Source organism: Nerophis ophidion, linkage group LG08, assembly GCF_033978795.1.
Source record: "Nerophis ophidion isolate RoL-2023_Sa linkage group LG08, RoL_Noph_v1.0, whole genome shotgun sequence".
Classification (NCBI taxonomy): domain Eukaryota; kingdom Metazoa; phylum Chordata; class Actinopteri; order Syngnathiformes; family Syngnathidae; genus Nerophis; species Nerophis ophidion.
In genome coordinates, this window is record NC_084618.1 from 13,119,640 (window position 1) to 13,136,862 (window position 17,223).

General features: G+C 32.9%; 2 protein-coding genes across 5 annotated transcripts in view; both read left to right on the forward strand.

Annotated features, from left to right (window-relative positions):
* syt15 (synaptotagmin XV) overlaps positions 1 to 2,253 on the forward strand; it is a 34,113-nt gene extending 31,860 nt beyond the window's left edge. For both annotated transcript variants that reach the window (XM_061907712.1, XM_061907713.1), the window contains exons 7-8: positions 1,548 to 1,730; positions 1,783 to 2,253. In XM_061907712.1, the coding sequence (XP_061763696.1) occupies positions 1,548 to 1,730; positions 1,783 to 1,922 (323 nt within the window). In that variant the 3' untranslated portion in view covers positions 1,923 to 2,253. The remainder of the gene's footprint in view (positions 1 to 1,547; positions 1,731 to 1,782) is intronic.
* A 2,789-nt stretch (positions 2,254 to 5,042) lies between these two features.
* nat9 (N-acetyltransferase 9 (GCN5-related, putative)) overlaps positions 5,043 to 17,223 on the forward strand; it is a 94,913-nt gene continuing 82,732 nt past the window's right edge. For 2 of the 3 annotated variants that reach the window (XM_061907722.1, XM_061907724.1), the window contains exons 1-4: positions 5,044 to 5,252; positions 5,533 to 5,642; positions 10,857 to 10,997; positions 11,081 to 11,140. In XM_061907722.1, coding sequence (XP_061763706.1) covers positions 5,176 to 5,252; positions 5,533 to 5,642; positions 10,857 to 10,997; positions 11,081 to 11,140 — 388 coding nt within the window. In that variant the 5' untranslated portion in view covers positions 5,044 to 5,175. Of the gene's footprint in view, positions 5,253 to 5,532; positions 5,643 to 10,856; positions 10,998 to 11,080; positions 11,141 to 17,223 lie in introns of all 3 variants that reach the window. The other variant, XM_061907725.1, reaches the window with a different exon arrangement.

A 17,223-nucleotide genomic window follows, 5' to 3' on the forward strand; every position in this document is an offset into this window, starting at 1 on the left:
TAATGTTAGTATGCTAAAAGGTGACATGTTTCATTTAAACAAGTTGTATGACTGAGGTGTTTGTCGACAAAATTGGCTAAAAAAGTTGGCATTTTTAAACTAAAAATTGGCTTAAAAAGTTAGCATGCTAATGCTAACATACTCGCATATTATTGTTAGTATGCTAAAAGGTGACAGGTTTCATTTAAACAATTTGTATTACTGAGGTGTACGGCGACAAAATTTAGCGTGTTCAAACTACCAATTAAAGGACTGAGGTGAAAGGCTGTAAAATTAGCTTAAAAAGTTAGCATTCTAGTGCAAACACGCTGGCATGCTAACAGTTAACCAGTGTCAAGTACCAAGTTGTATGAGTTTAAGGTGTACAGCTGCCAAATAGACAAAAAATGTTAGCGTTCTTACATAGCATGCTAAAAGTTCGCATGTGTCAAGAAGCAAGTCATATGACTTAATTAAGGTGTACGGCTGTAAAATACACTAAAAATGTTAGCATTCTAATGCCTCACGCTAACATGCCAACACTAGCATGCTTCAAGTAGCAAGTTATAAAATGTCTAAGGTGAAAAGTATTAGCATGCTAACTTTAACATGATAACGGTTAACATGTGTCAAGTAGCACGTTGTGTGACTCTTAAGGTGTACGGCTGCGTTATTAGATACAAAACGTTAGCATGATCATGCTAACTTGAACATGTTAACAGTTAGCATGGTAACTTGAACATGCTAACAGTAAGCACGTGTCAAGTAGCACTTTATGTGACTCTTAAGGTGTACGGTTGCATTATTAGCTAAAAAAACGTTAGCATGATGATGCTAACTTGAACATGCTAACAGTTAGCATGCTAACTTGAATACGCTAACAAGTTAGCACATGTCAAGTAGCACCTTATGTGACTCTTAAGGTGTACGGTTGCATTATTAGATTAAAAAAAACGTTAGCATGATGATGCTAACTTGAACATGCTAACAGTTAGCATGTTATGTTACTCGTGAGGTGTCTGGCTGCATTATTAGCTAAAAACGTTAGCATGATCATGCTAACTTGAACATGCTAACAGTTATCATGCGTCAAGTAGCATGTTATGTTACTCTTGAGGTGTCTGGCTGCATTATTAGCTAAACGTCAACATGATAATGCTAACTTGAACATGCTAACAGTTAGCACGTGTCAAGTAGCACCTTATGTGACTCTTAAGGTGTACGGCTGCATTATTAGATAAAAAACGTTAGCATGATGATGCTAACTTGAACATGCTAAGAGTTAGCATGCTAACTTGAACATGCTAACAGTAAGCACGTGTCAAGTAGCACCTTATGTGACTCTTAAGGTGTACGGCTGCATTATTAGCTAAAAAAACGTTAGCATGATGATGCTAACTTGAACACGCTAACAGTTAGCATGTGTCAAGTAGCATGTTGTGTGACTCTTAAGGTGTCCGGCTGCTATATTAGATAAAAAAACGTTAGCATGATGATGCTAACTTGAACATGCTAACAGTTAGCACGCGTCGAATAGCAAGTTGTGTGTGACGTGGGCGTGTCCACAGGCGTGTGCGTCCAGGTGAGCTTGCAGATCCACACCCAGGTGGTGAAGACTAAGCGCGGCGGCGTGGTCAAGGCGGACCGCGACGCCAACCTGGACCACAAGATGGCGTTCAAGCTGCGGCCCGAGCACCTGGACGAGGCCTGCCTGAGATTCCTGGTCCAGCAGCCTAGCCACACCCCCTCAGGTGAGGAAAGCACCTCATTGGGCGAAAACCCACCTGAACAAGTTCTTTCCAGAACCGTGGATCCCGCTGGGGGTTCTGGTCTTGGGACCCTTCATGTATGCTCGAGGTCCCCAGCTGCAGCACTGGATGGACATGGTCAACACGGCGCAGGAGTCCGTCAAAGTCTGGCACGGACTGGGCAGGTCCACATAAATCAATTATACTAATCAATTAAAAAATAAAAGACATTTATACCAAAACTTCAAAATAAAAGGTGAGAAAAATGCTGGTAAAACTCCACTCTGTAGGATGGGAAGCAACATGAAGGTGTTCTGTTTCTTTCATGTATTGTGATCTACAGGGCTGAGTTTTTCCTTGCCCTTATGTGGGCTCTGTACCAAGGATGTCGTGGTTTGTGCAGCCCTTTGAGACACTTGTGATTTAGAGCAACCTTTTTGAAAGCAAGAGCTACTTCTTGGGTACTGATTAACGCCAAGGTCTACCAGTTTGATACACACTTAAATAAGTTGCCAGAAATAGCCAATTTGCTCAATTTACCTTTAATAAATAAATCTATATATATATAAAAAAAATGGGTGTTGCTGACTTTTTTTTTTCCTTTCACGGAAGGTTTTTTGTAGAGAAAAAAATGATGAAAAAAACACTTAATTGAACGGTTTAAAAGAAGAGAAAACACCCCAAAAAAAATAGAAAATTAAATTTTGAAACATAGTTTATCTTCAATTTCGACTCTTTAAAATTCAAAATTCAACCAAAAAAAGAAGAGAAAAACTGGCTAATTCGAATCTTTTTTGAAGAAAAAAATAAAAAAATAATTTATACAACATCATTAGTAATTTTTCCTGATTAAGATTAATTTTAGAATTTAAAAGACATGTTTTAAATAGGCTAAAATCCAATCTGCATTTTGTTAGAAAATATAACAAATTGGACCAAGCTATATTTCTAACAAAGACAAATCCTTATTTCTTCTAGATTTTCCAAAACAAAATTTTTAAAAGAAATTCAAAAGACTTTGAAATAAGATTTAAATTTGATTTTCTAGATTTTCCAGAATAACAATTTTTAATTTTAATCAGAATTTGTCGAAAAAACAGAAGCTAAAATGAAGATTGAAATCAAAATGTATGTAAAAAATTTTTAATTTACTTGAACATTGATTTAAATAGTCATGAAAGAAGAGGAAGGAATTTAAAAGGTAAAAAAAATCCTAAAATCATTTTTAAGTTTGTATTTTTTTTCTCTAAAATTGTCTTTCTGAAAGTTATAAGAAGCAAAGTAAAAAAAAATAATGCATTTATTTAAACGAGTGTATATATGTATATATATATATATATATATATATATATATATATATATATATATATATATATATATATATACATGTCTTTAAAATATTTTCTTGGATTTTCAAATGCTATTTGAGTTTTTATCACCTTTTTGCTATTTTATTCCACTTTTTCACGATTTTTTTTTTGTTTGTCAGTATTTTGTTTTAGAACTTTGAAAACAAATTTATTCCATTAACAAACAATGATTTGCAAGAAAAATACGTTTTTTTGCTAGAACTTTTTTCCCCCGCAAGTATAACACATTTTTCTTCAATTAAAAAACATATTCAGAAGTTTAAAACATTTTTTTGAAACCAAAATAAAAGATTTGCAAGTGTAAAAACAAATTTCTTCCATTAACAAAAACATTTTTTGCAAGAAAAATAAGTATTTTGTGAGTAAAATAATTTTTTCGCTAGTATAAAAACAATTTTATTAAATTAAAAACATTATTCTAAAGAATAAAAAAAAAGTTTTGGCAGCAAAAAAGACTATCAAACAATTTTCTTCAAGTAAAAAAAAAGTTTTTTGCAAGTAAAAAATATTTGCAAGTACAAAAACCATTTTCTTCATAGAAAAATGTTTTCAAGTAAAACAAAAAAGCAGTTTTCTTCAATTAAAAATTATGTTTTGAAACAAATTTTTGCAAGCATAAAAACAATTTTGTTCATTAAAAAAAATCTGTTTCCAAGTGAAACATTTTTTTCTTCAATTCAAATAATGATTCAGAAGTTTAAAACAATTTTTTGCAAGTGTAAAAACAAATATCTTCCATTAACAAAAAATTATTTGCAAGAAAAATAATTTTTTTGCGAGTACATTTTTTTCCCCGCAGGTATAAAAATGATTTTATTCAATTTTAAAAAATGATTCGAAAGTATAAAAACGTTTTTTTTTTGCAAGCAAAAGTGTATCAAACAATTTTCTTCAAAAAAAAAGATTTTCTGCAAGTAAAAAATATTTGAAAGTCTAAAAACAAATTTCTTCATAAAAAAACTGTTTCCAAGTAAAAACAAGTAATTTTTCCTGATTAAGATTAATTTTAGAATTTAAAAGACATGTTTTAAATAGGTTAAAATCCAATCTGCATTTTGTTAGAAAATATAACAAATTGGACCAAGCTATATTTCTAACAAAGACAAATCATTATTTCTTCTAGATTTTCCAGAACAAAAATTTTAAAAGAAATTCAAACAAATAAGATTTACATTTGATTCTACAGATTTTTTAGATTTGCCGGAATATTTTTTTGAATTTTAATCATAATTCGTCGAAAAAACAAGCTAAAATGAAGAATTAAATTAACATTTATTTATTATTCTTTACAATAAAAAAAAAATACTTGAACATTGATTTAAATTGTCATGAAAGAAGAGGAAGGAATATAAAAGGTAAAAAAATCCTAAAATCATTTTTAAGTTTGTATTTTTTTTCTCTAAAATTGTCTTTCTGAAAGTTATAAGAAGCAAAGTAAAACATTTTATGAATTTATTCAAACAAGTGAACACCAAGTCTTTAAAATATTTTCAAGGATTTTCAAATTCTATTTGAGTTTTTATCACCTTTTTGCTATTTTATTCCACTTTTTCACGATTTTATTTTTGTTTGTTAGTATTTTGTTATAGAACAGGGGTAAGGTAAATCTGAGCTGACCTTGCTTGACACGATAAGTAATGAATAATTCCACTTGTAATCACACTGTTTGCTGCAGGCCCGCAGGCCACGCCCCCTCCACAGTTAGCTTCAGAATAACAATGTTATTACAAAGAATAAGAGACCTATTATAGTCAAAAAATGTTGGTCTTACTTTAAAATGCACGCGTTTAGTTGTGTTCAGTGTCGAAATGTATATGGCTCTTACGGAAATACATTTTAAAATATTTGGATTCTTAGCTCTCTCAGCCAGAAAGATTCCCGACGTTCCACTTTAAGAATAAGCATGTACCGTTAGTGTCCAGCAGAGGGCGCCCGTCCTTTCCTCGGTCCATTGGCGCAGCCGCAGTTTTGTAGCGTAGAGTTAGTATAGACCCGGAAGTTCCTCTTGACCTAATTCGTGTTCAGTCGCGGAAAAAACTAAAATATTTATTTGTATTATTTTTATTTTTTCTTCCATTATGAAGATAAATGAAAACACGCTGCTGGAAGGCCATAAAGTCGTGCTGGTGCCATACAATGCCGAACACGTGCCAAGGTAGGAGAAATATTGTTAATGCAGCGTCATTCAAAATGTCTTATTTTACTTTGTCGACTTAGGGACAAGCGGTAGAAAATTGATATCTACGGGATTTTGTTAGTTTACTTGTGAAGAAATAAACAGAAAAAAACGCCACCGCTTGAAAATAAGTTGAAATATCCATCCTTTTGCCACCGCTTGTCCCTTCATGAAAATATCCATCCATTTCCTACCACTTGTCCCTTCATGAAACTTTAAAAGGCCGTCACTAATGGTGTTTTTTTCCCCTTCTCTTCAGGTATCACGAGTGGATGAAGTCCACCGAGCTGCAGCAGCTGACTGCCTCAGAGCCGCTGACCCTTGAGCAAGAATATGACATGCAACGCAGCTGGAGGGAAGACAGTGACAGTAAGTAATATGGACCGGAATTAGTCCCGCAACTTGACAAACTCACCAGAATGTACGTGCTCGCTCCCAATTTTGCAAGTAAAAAATGTTTCACAGGTATTAAAACAGTTTTTTTCAATTTAAAAAAATATTTGAAAGTGCAAAAAAGAGCATCAAACTATTTTTTTCATGTCGAAAAAAAGGTTTTCTGCAAGTAAAAAATATTTCCAAGTATAAAAACAAATTTCAACATAAAAAAACTTTCAAATTAAAACAAAAAAGCAATTTTCTTCAATTACAGCAAGTAAAAAAATAAAAGAACAATTGTGTTCATTAAAAAAATGATTCGAAAGTATAAAAAACATATTTTTGCAAGTAAAAAAGTGTTTTTCTTAAAGTAAAAAAAAGGTTTTATGCAAGTAAAAAATTTTTCCAAGTATAAAAACAATTTTCTACATAAAAAAACTGTTTCAAATTAAAACAAAAAAGCAATTTTCTTCAATTACAGCAAGCAAAAAAATAAAAGAACAATTTTGTTCATTAAAAAAAGTGATTTGAAAGTATAAAAAACATTTTTTTGAAAGCAAAAAAGTGTATGAAACAATTTTCTTAAAGTAAAAAAAAAAGGTTTTATGCAAGTAAAAAATATTTCCAAGTATAAAAACAATTCTCTATATAAAAAACAGTTTCAAATTAAAACATAAAAGCAATTTTCTTCAATCACAGCAAGCAAAAATATAAAAGAACAATTTTGTTCATAAAAAAAATTATTCGAAAGTATAAAAAATATTCTTTTGCAAGCAAAAAAGTGTATGAAACAATTTTCTTAAAGTAAAAAAAAGGTTTACTGCAAGTAAAAAAATATTTCCAAGTATAAAAACAATTCTCTACATAAAAAACTGTTTCGAATTTAAACAAAAAAGCAAATTTCCTCAATTACATCAAGCAAAAAAATAAAATAACAATTTTGTTCATTAAAAAAAATGATTCGAAAGTATAAAAAACATTTTTTTGCAAGCAAAAAAGTGTATGAAACAAATTTCATAAAGTAAAAAAAAAGGTTTTATGCAAGTAAAAAATATTTCCACGTATAAAAACAATTCTCTACATTTAAAACTGTTTCGAATTAAAACAAAAAATCAATTTTCCTCAATTACATCAAGCAAAAAAATAAAAGAACAATTTTGTTCATTAAAAAAAATTATTCGAAAGTATAAAAAACGTATTTTTGCAAGCAAAAAAGTGTATGAAACAATTTTTTAAAGTAAAAAAAAGGTTTTATGCAAGTAAAAATTATTTCCAAGTATAAAAACAATTCTCTACATAAAAAACTGTTTCAAATTAAAACAAAAAAGCAATTTTCCTCAATTACATCAAGCAAAAAAATAAAAGAACAATTTTGTTCATTAAAAAAACTGATTCGAAAGTATAAAAAACATTTTTTTGCAAGCAAAAAAGTGTATGAAACAATTTTCCTAAAGTAAACAAAAAGTTTTATGCAAGTAAAAATTATTTCCAAGTATAAAAACAATTCTTTACATAAAAAACTGTTTCAAATTAAAACAAAAAAGCAATTTTCCTCAATTACATCAAGCAAAAAAATAAAAGAACAATTTTGTTCATTAAAAAAAATGATCCGAAAGTATAAAAAACATTTTTTTGCAAGCAAAAAAGTGTATGAAACAATTTTCTTAAAGTAAAAAAAAAGGTTTAATGCAAGTAAAAAATATTTCCAAGTATAAAAACAAATTTCTACATAAAAAAACTGTTTCAAATTAAAACAAAAAAGCAATTTTCTTCAATTACAGCAAGCAAAAAAATAAAAGAACAATTTTGTTCATTAAAAAAAATGATTCGAAAGTATAAAAAACATTTTTTTGCTTGCAAAAAAGTGTATGAAACAATTTTCCTAAAGTAAAAAAAAAGTTTTATGCAAGTAAAAATTTTTTCCAAGTATAAAAACAATTCTCTACATAAAAAACTGTTTCGAATTAAAACTAAAAAGTAATTTTCTTCAATTACAGCAAGCAAAAAAATAAAAGAACAATTTTTTTTCATTAAAAAAAAATATTTGACAGTATAAAAACATTTTTTGCAGGCAAAAAAGAGTATCAAACAATTTTCTTTAAGGAAAAAAAAAGGTTTTATGCAAGTAAAAAATATTTCCAAGTATAAAAACAATTCTATACATAAAAAAACTGTTTCAAATTAAAACAAAAAAGCAATTTTCTTCAATTACAGCAAGCAAAAAAATAAAAGAACAATTTTTTTTCATAAAAAAGAAATTATTTGACGGTATAAAAACATTTTTTGCAAGCAAAAAAGAGTATCAAACAATTTTCTTCAAGAAAAGAAAAGGTTTTCTGCAAGTAAAAAATATTTGGAAGTGTGAAAAAAATTTCTACATAAAAAAACTGTTTCCAATTATAACAAAAAAGCAATTTTCTTCAATTAAAGCAAGCGAAAAAATAAAACAATTTTGTTCATTAAAATGTTTTTTTTTTTAAGTATGAAAACATTTGTTTGCAAGCAAAAAAGTGTATCAAACAATTTTCTTCAAGTAAAAAAAGGTTTTCTGCAAGTAAAACTTATTTCCAACTATAAAAACAATTCTCTACATAAAAAACTGTTTCAAATAAAAAAAAAAAAGCAATTTTCCTCAATTACATCAAGCAAAAAAATAAAAGAACAATTTTGTTCATTAAAAAAAATGATCCGAAAGTATAAAAAACATTTTTTTGCAAGCAAAAAAGTGTATGAAACAATTTTCTTAAAGTAAAAAAAAAAGGTTTTATGCAAGTAAAAAATATTTCCAAGTATAAAAACAATTCTCTACATAAAAAAACTGTTTCAAATTAAAACAAAAAAGCAATTTTCTTCAATCACAGCAAGCAAAAATATAAAAGAACAATTTTGTTCATAAAAAAAATGATTCGAAAGTATAAAAAACATTTTTTTGCAAGCAAAAAAAACATTTTTTTGCAAGCAAAAAAGTGTATGAAACAATTTTCTTAAAGTAAAAAAAAGGTTTTATGCAAGTAAAATTATTTCCAAGTATAAAAACAATTCTACACAAAAAAACTGTTTCAAATTAAAACAAAAAAGCAATTTTCTTCAATTACATCAAGCAAAAAAATAAAAGAACAATTTTGTTCATTAAAAAAATTATTCGAAAGTATAAAAAACATTTTTTGCAAGCAAAAAAGTGTATGAAACAATTTTCTTAAAGTAAAAAAAAGGTTTTATGCAAGTAAAAAATATTTCCAAGTATAAAAACAATTCTCTACATTTAAAACTGTTTCGAATTAAAACAAAAAAGCAAATTTTCCTCAATTACATCAAGCAAAAAAATAAAAGAACAATTTTGTTCATTAAAAAAATTGATTCGAAAGTATAAAAAAACATTTTTTTGCAAGCAAAAAAGTGTATGAAACAAATTTCTTAAAGTAAAAAAAAAAGGTTTTATGCAAGTAAAAATTATTTCCAAGTATAAAAACAATTCTCTACATAAAAAAACTGTTTCAAATTAAAACAAAAAAGCAATTTTCTTCAATTACAGCAAGCAAAAAAATAAAAGAACAATTTTTTTTCATAAAAAAAAATATTTGAACGTATAAAAACATTTTTTGCAAGCAAAAAAGAGTATCAAACAATTTTCTTCAAGGAAAGAAAAGGTTTTCTGCAAGTAAAAAATATTTGCAAGTCTAAAAAAATTTCTACAGAAAAAAACTGTTTACAATTATAACAAAAAAGCAATTTTCTTCAATTAAAGCAAGCGAAAAAATAAAACAATTTTGTTCATTAAAATGTTTTTTTTTGAAAGTATGAAAACATTTGTTTGCAAGCAAAAAAGTGTATCAATCAATTTTCTTCAAGTAAAAAAAGGTTTTCTGCAAGTAAAAAATATTTCCAAGTATAAAAACTAATTTCAACATAAAAAAACTGTTTCAAATTAAAACAAAAAAGCAATTTTCTTCAATTACAGCAAGCACAAAAATAAAAGAAAAATTTTGTTCATTAAAAAAAATTATTCGAAAGTATAAAAAACATTTTTTTGCAAGCAAAAAAGTGTATGAAACAATTTTCTTAAAGTAAAAAAAAAGGTTTTATGCAAGTAAAAAATATTTCCAAGTATAAAAACAAGTCTCTATATAAAAAACAGTTTAAAATTAAAACAAAAAAGAAATTTTCTTCAATTACAGCAAGCAAAAAAATAAAAGAACAATTTTGTTCATTAAAAAAAATGATTCGAAAGTATAAAAAACTTATTTTTGCAAGCAAAAAAGTGTATGAAACAATTTTCCTAAAGTAAAAAAAAAAGTTTTATGCAAGTAAAAATTATTTCCAAGTATAAAAACAATTCTCTACATAAAAAACTGTTTCAAATTAAAACTAAAAAGTAATTTTCTTCAATCACAGCAAGCAAAAATATAAAAGAACAATTTTGTTCATAAAAATAATGATTCGAAAGTATAAAAAATATTTTTTTGCAAGCAAAAAAGTGTATGAAACAATTTTCTTAAAGTAAAAAAAAAGGTTTAATGCAAGTAAAAAATATTTCCAAGTATAAAAAAAATTCTCTACATAAAAAAACTGTTTCAAATTAAAACAAAAAAGCAATTTTCCTCAATTACGTCAAGCAAAAAAATAAAAGAACAATTTTGTTCATTACAAAAATTATTCGAAAGTATAAAAAACATTTTTTTGCAAGCAAAAAAGTGTATGAAACAAATTTATAAAGTAAAAAAAAAGGTTTTATGCAAGTAAAAAATATTTCCACGTATAAAAACAATTCTCTACATTTAAAACTGTTTCGAATTAAAACAAAAAAGCAATTTTCCTCAATTACGTCAAGCAAAAAAATAAAAGAACAATTTTGTTCATTAAAAAAAAATGATTCGAAAGTATAAAAAAAAATTTTTTGCAAGCAAAAAAGTGTATGAAACAATTTTCTTAAAGTAAGAAAAAAGGTTTAATGCAAGTAAAAATTATTTCCAAGTATAAAAACAATTCTTTACATAAAAATTTGCTACCTCATCACAGGGCCAACACTAGGACCAATTTAGTGTTGCCAATCAACCTAAATTGCAAATGTTTTTTTTATCTGAAGAACGTAGTTGTTGTTTTTTTACTGGCAAAACATTTGGTGTGAGTTTTGGCAGTAACGTCACTCCATAAAGTAACATAAAAGAAGTAGTCTCATCCTAATTTGCATGATTATATTTCCCCCCAAAGAGTGCACCTTCATCATCTTGGACAAGCGGCGGTGGGCGGAGTCTAAAATGAAAGAGGAGCAATGCATGATCGGCGACGTCAACATCTTCCTGACCGACCCGCTGGATCCGTCCCTCGCTGAACTCGAGATCATGATAGCAGGTGACAAGAACTCTTGTGATCCCCCTGCTGTGGTGTGTGTTGACTGTCCCGCTCCCCCCCTACATGTTCCTGGAACCGACAAGAGCCCGCTTACAGAGGCAAAGGCATCGGGAAGGAAGTGGTGCACATGATGATGCAATACGGTGAGACTCTCATCGTCACATTTTCTCATTTTGATGACTGAATTTGTCAACATGTTATCAGTTGGATTTCCCATCATAAATTCCATTGGTAGCTGAAACCCGCCATGACGTTCAGTACAAACAAAATAGTACAATTTTGACACCATTTTATTAAAGTTAAAGTAGCAATGATTGTCACACACACACACCATTTGTCCTCTGCATTCGACCCATCCCCTTGTTTCACCCCCTGGGAGGTGAGGGGAGCAGTGAGCAGCAGCGGGGGCCGCGCCCGGGAATCATTTTTGGTGCTTTAACCCCCAATTTTGCTTTAACCCCCAATTCCAACCTGAGTGCCAAGCAGGGACGTAACAGCTCCCAATTTTTATAGTCTTTGGTATGACTCGAGACCTTCCGATCTCAGGGCGGACCCTCTAACCCAGGGGTAGGGAACCTATGGCTCTAGAGCCAGATGTGGCTCTTTTGAGGCTCTCGGATAAATCTTAGCTGACATTCCTTAACACGATAAGTAATGAATGATTCCACTTGTAATCACAGTGTTAAAAATAATGTTCAAAATATAAAACATTTTCATACATTTTTAATCCATCCATCCGTTTCCTACCGCACCTGTTCAAGAAGTTGCGTTAATGGTAAGAAGTTATTGATTTATTCTTGGTTAGTGTGGGGCTTGCCCCTCTGAGGGTTCTTCGGACCATGAGAGCCTGTTTCCGGGGTACAATATTGTTTTATTTTTCAATAAGTCTCTCAGTTAGTGTCGTTCTCGCTCGCGCTCTGGCTCCAGCCCCAACCCCGTCTCTCCTCCTGGCTGCTGCTTATAACAGAGCGACAGGTGATTAGATAACAAGGCCCTTTTGGGCCATCTACGCACCTGTCGCTGATTTCGAGGCCTGCCCTGGCACACCCCAGTTCGCTGCAGGCCCGCAGGCCACGCCCCCTCCACAGTTAGCTCCAGAATAACAATGTTATTACAAAGAATAAGAGACCTCTTATACCCTAGAAATGTTGGTCTTACTTAAAAATGCACATGTTTAGTTGTGTTCAGTTTTAAGAAAAATATTATATGGCTCTTACGGAAATACTTTTTGAAATATTTGGCTTTTCGGCTCTCTCAGCCAAAAAGGTTCCCGACCCATGGGTGTCAAACTCTGGCCCGCGGGCCAAAATTTAATTTGGCCCTTGAGGCAATATCAATTTAGCATGTAACACCGCATTCACCGCTAATACTCATACTTGCCAACCCTCCTTATTTTCCCGGTAGACTTTTGGGGGCGGGCATTTAAGGCACTGCCTTTAGCGTTCTCTACAACTTGTCATCACGTCCGCTTTTCCTCCATACTAACAGCGTGTCACATAATATTTGTGGCTTTTACACACACACAAGTGAATGCAAGGCATACTTGGTCAACAGCCATACAGGTCACACTGAGGGTGGCCGTATAAACAACTTTAACACCGTTACAAATACGCGCCACACTGTGAACCCACACCAAACAAAAATTTTCCCGGTAGACTCCCGAAGTTCGGTGCCCCTCCCGAAAATCTCCCGGGGCAACCATTCTCCCCAATTTCTACCGATTTCCACCTGGACAACTATATTGGGGGCGTGCATTTAAGGCACTGCCTTTAGCGTTCTCTACAACCTGTCGTCACGTCCGCTTTTCCTCCATACTAACAGCGTGTCACATAATATTTGTGTCTTTTACACACACCCAAATGAATGCAAGGCATACTTGGTCAACAGCCATACAGGTCACACTGAGGGTGGCCGTATAAACAACTTTTAACACCGTTACAAATACGCGCCACACTGTGAACCCACACCAAACAAGAATGACAAACACATTTCAGGTGAACATCCGCACCGTAGGGCTTCACGGTGGCAGAGGGGTTAGTGCGTCTGCCTCACAATACGAAGGTCCTGCAGTCTTGGGTTCAAATCCAGGCTCGGGATCTTTCTGTGTGGAGTTTGCATGTCCTCCCCGTGAATGCGTGGGTTCCCTCCGGGTACTCCGGCTTCCTCCCACTTCCAAAGACATGCACCTGCGGATAGGTTGATTGGCAACACTAAATTGGGCCTAGTGTGTGAATGTGAGTGTGAATGTTGTCTGTCTGTCTGTGTTGGCCCTGCGATGAGGTGGCGACTTGTCCAGGGTGTACCCTGCCTTCCGCCCGATTGTAGCTGAGATAGGCGCCAGCGCCCCCCGCGACCCCGAAAGGGATTAAGCGGTAGAAAATGGACGGATGGATCCGCACCGTAACACAACAGAACAAATACCCAGAACCCCTTGCAGCACTAACTCTTCCGGGAAACTTCCAGCAAACTGGCCAATAATTAACGTTTTATTCATGCATTTTCTCTCGCTACTTCAAGGCTTGAATGTTTGCTTCATTCATTATTGTTATTTTATTTTCAAATTTATTAGTAGTCCGTGGAAAAAAATTGATATTTACCTCAGAAGATTGCAAATAGAAAAAAAGGCTTTACATTTTATTGGATATGCCATTGATACTTTTTTTCAATTATTACTATTATTATTTGAAACTGGATTTTGCATGTCACTAAAGTTATATAAGCCTTGCTTGTTCAATATTTAATGCAAAACTTGTTTGGGTCCCTATTAAAAGGTTCATTTGTTCAACCTTGGCCCGCGGCTTTGTTCCGTTTTAAATTTTGGCCCACTCTGTGTTTGAGTTCGACACCCCTGCTCTAACCACTAGGCCACCGAGCAGGCTGTATAATTTTGCCTACTGAAATAAAACAAGATTTTTGTTGTCACCTAAACTTAAAGTCCTACTGAAAGCCACTACTACCGACCACACAGTCTGATAGTTTATATATCAATGATGAAATATTAACATTGCAACACATGCCAATATGGCCGCTTTAGTTTACTAAATTTTGCGCGGAAGTATCATGCTAAAACGTCACGGTACGATGACGCGTGCGCCTGACGTCACGCATTGTAGAGGACATTTTGTTCCAGCATTATTCCCAGCTATAAGTCGTCTCGTTTCATCGCATAATTCCACAGTATTCTGGACATCTGTTTTGCTGAATCTTTTGCAATTTGTTCAATGAATAATGGAGACGTCAAAGAAGAAAGATGTAGGTGGGAAGCGGTGTATTGCGGCCGCCTTTAGCAACACAAACACAGCTGGTGTTTCCTTGTTTACATTCCCGAAAGATGACGGTGAAGCTTTACTATGGAACAGAGATGTCAAGCGAACACGGTTGGATTGGACCACACACACAAAGTAGAGTGTATTATGCAGTGATCATTTCAAAAGATCATGTTTCGAAGAGAATCCCTTGCGAAGGGCAGAGATGGGCATCGCCACCACTTGTCGACTGGTGCTGAAGAAAGGTGCGGGGCCTATCTTCAGGTTGTATAGGTACGACCATATAATCTCACTAAAACACTAGTAACACAATAAGCAGAAAAGGGATTTTCCAGAATTATTCTAGTAAATGTGTCTAATAACATCTGAATCGCTCCCACTGCCCTCGTCTTTTTATTTTTATTTCTTCTAGTCCTTCACTCTCACTTTCCTCATCCACAAATCTTCCATCCTCGCTCAAATTAATGGGGTAATTGTTGCTTTCTCGGTCCGAATCGCTCTAGAAGCTGGTGGCCATGATTGTAAACAATGTTCAGATGTGAGGAGCTCCACAACCCGTGACGTCACGCGCACATCGTCTGCTACTTCCGGTACAGGCAAGGCTTTTTTATTAGCGACCAAAAGTTGCGAACTTTATCGTGGATGTTCTCTACTAAATCCTTTCAGCAAAAATATGGCAATATCGCGAAATGATCAAGTATGACACATAGAATTGACTTGCTATCCCCGTTTAAATAAGAAAAATCGTTTAAATAAGAACATTTCATTTTAGTAGGCCTTTAATGGAGGGATGTCATCCTTTGTAGGAGATCCTAAATAATAGGGGTTTCAAAAAATAATGGATTTTCGAATTAATCCCGATTTTTATTTGTACTGATTCTTAATCGATTATAAAAAAAAACCTCAGAATCGATTAAAAAAACAAACAAACACACACATATATATATATATATATATCCATCAATCCATTTTATACCGCTTGTCCGTTTCGAGGTTGCGGGGGGGTCGCTGGAGCCTATCTCAGCTGCAATCGGGCGAAAGGCGGCGATTTGTGGATGAGGAAAGTGAGAGTAAAGGACTAGAAAAAATAAAAATAAAAAGACGAGGGCAGTGGGAGCAATTCAGATGTTATTAGACACATTTACTAGGATAATTCTGGAAAATCCCTTATCTGCTTATTGTGTTATTAGTGTTTTAGTGAGTTTTTTTCATGGTTTGGCCGGGGGTGCGTCTTATGTGTGTAATTTTTCACACATTACCGTAAAATATCAAATAATATTATTTATCTCATTCACGTTGCATTGTGTGGTCAGGCTTTAGGCGGCCATCTTGAGACGGCAGCAGCACAGCAGCACAGCAGCATCAGCGCAGAGGTTCTTTGAAGGCTCTTAAAATTAAAACCATGGCAGTTATTAAAACTCTTTTCTCAACTTTTAATCAGAAGGGTTCAATCTCTCTCCTGTGCGAGTTTGAAGCCGACACAACAAACGCGTTCAGAGGAGATGATGTTTGAAAAAAGGTGACGGGTTTTTACAAAACTTTTGTTTTGAAGGGGTAAGTGCCAACTTCCTGTTGATTTTTGCTGAAGGATGTAAATGAATGAAATGTAGGTCTAAGTGCGACCTACATAGGGGTTTTTGTTTCATGTTTCTACGACATTCCTACCGGAAGTTACAAGCAGTTTTGTCTGTGTTTTTTTCCTAGCAGGAGTTTTGTCTGTGTTTTATTCCTAGGGGGCGCTAGAGCGCAATTTTGAGTTTTGGGGTTTGGCTTTTTTATTAGATCGCAATTTTCGCCAGTCCTGATGTGTGTGTCCAGTTTGGTGAGTTTTGAAGCATTTTAAGGGGGTCAAATTACAGCTCAAAGAGGCAAAAATTACATTTTTTTAAGGAAACTTTTGTTTTGAAGGGTTTTTTGCCAACTTTCTGTTGATTCTTGCTGAAGGATGTAATTGTATGAAATGTAGGTCTAAGTCAGACCTACATAGAGGGTTTTTTTTCATGTCTCTACGACATTCCTAATGGAAGTTACAAGCAGTTTTGTCTGTGTTTTTTCCTAGGAGGTGCTAGAGCGCAATTTTAAGTTTTGGGGTTTGGTTTTTTGATTAGAGTGCAATCTTCACCAGTCCTGATGTGTGTGTTAAATTTGGTGAGTTTTGAAGCATGTTAAAGGGGTCACATTACAGCTCAAAGAGGTGGCGGTATGATAAAGAATAATAATAAAACCTTAGAAATACAATAGGGTCCTCTGTCCCAAAGGGACATTCGGTCCCTAAAAACAAACAAAGAACATAAACAATAAATTAGCTAAACAAGATCGTGCAAAATAAATATGGTAAAAGGGTTTGAATAAAAAGTAAAATTTGAAAATAAAAACAATAGAATAGAATAGAAAGTATTTTATTGATCCCTGGGGGAAATTCAGCACCAGTTTGCTCACAATAGACAATTATAATAATAAATAATATATAACATATATTATATACATAATATATGAATACTATAAATATATTCTACATATATTCTACATTTAAGTGCAGTCAAGGAACAAGAAATAATTAAAGCCGCAAGCAGCGTTGGTCGGGTCCGCCTTTGGCTGCTGCCCCCGAGACCCACGGCCGGATAAGCGTTAGAAGACGCCTTGGAGCCACTATTTTGAGAATCTAATGCATTGTGAAAGTAATGCAGTTGTTGTATTGAAGTGAAAATATCAAACTTCCTGTTGATTTTTGCTAAAGTATGTTAGTTATTAAAATGTAGGTCTAAGTGAGACCTACATAGTGTTTTTTGTTTCATGTCTCTCTAACATTCCTACCGGAAGTTACAAGCAGTTTTGTGTGTGTTTTCTTCCTAGGAGCAGTTTGTCCGTGTTGTATTCCTAGGGGGGCGGTAGAGCGCAATTTTGAGTTTTGAGGTTAGGTTTTTTCATCAGATCGCAATTTTTCCCAGACCTGATGTGTG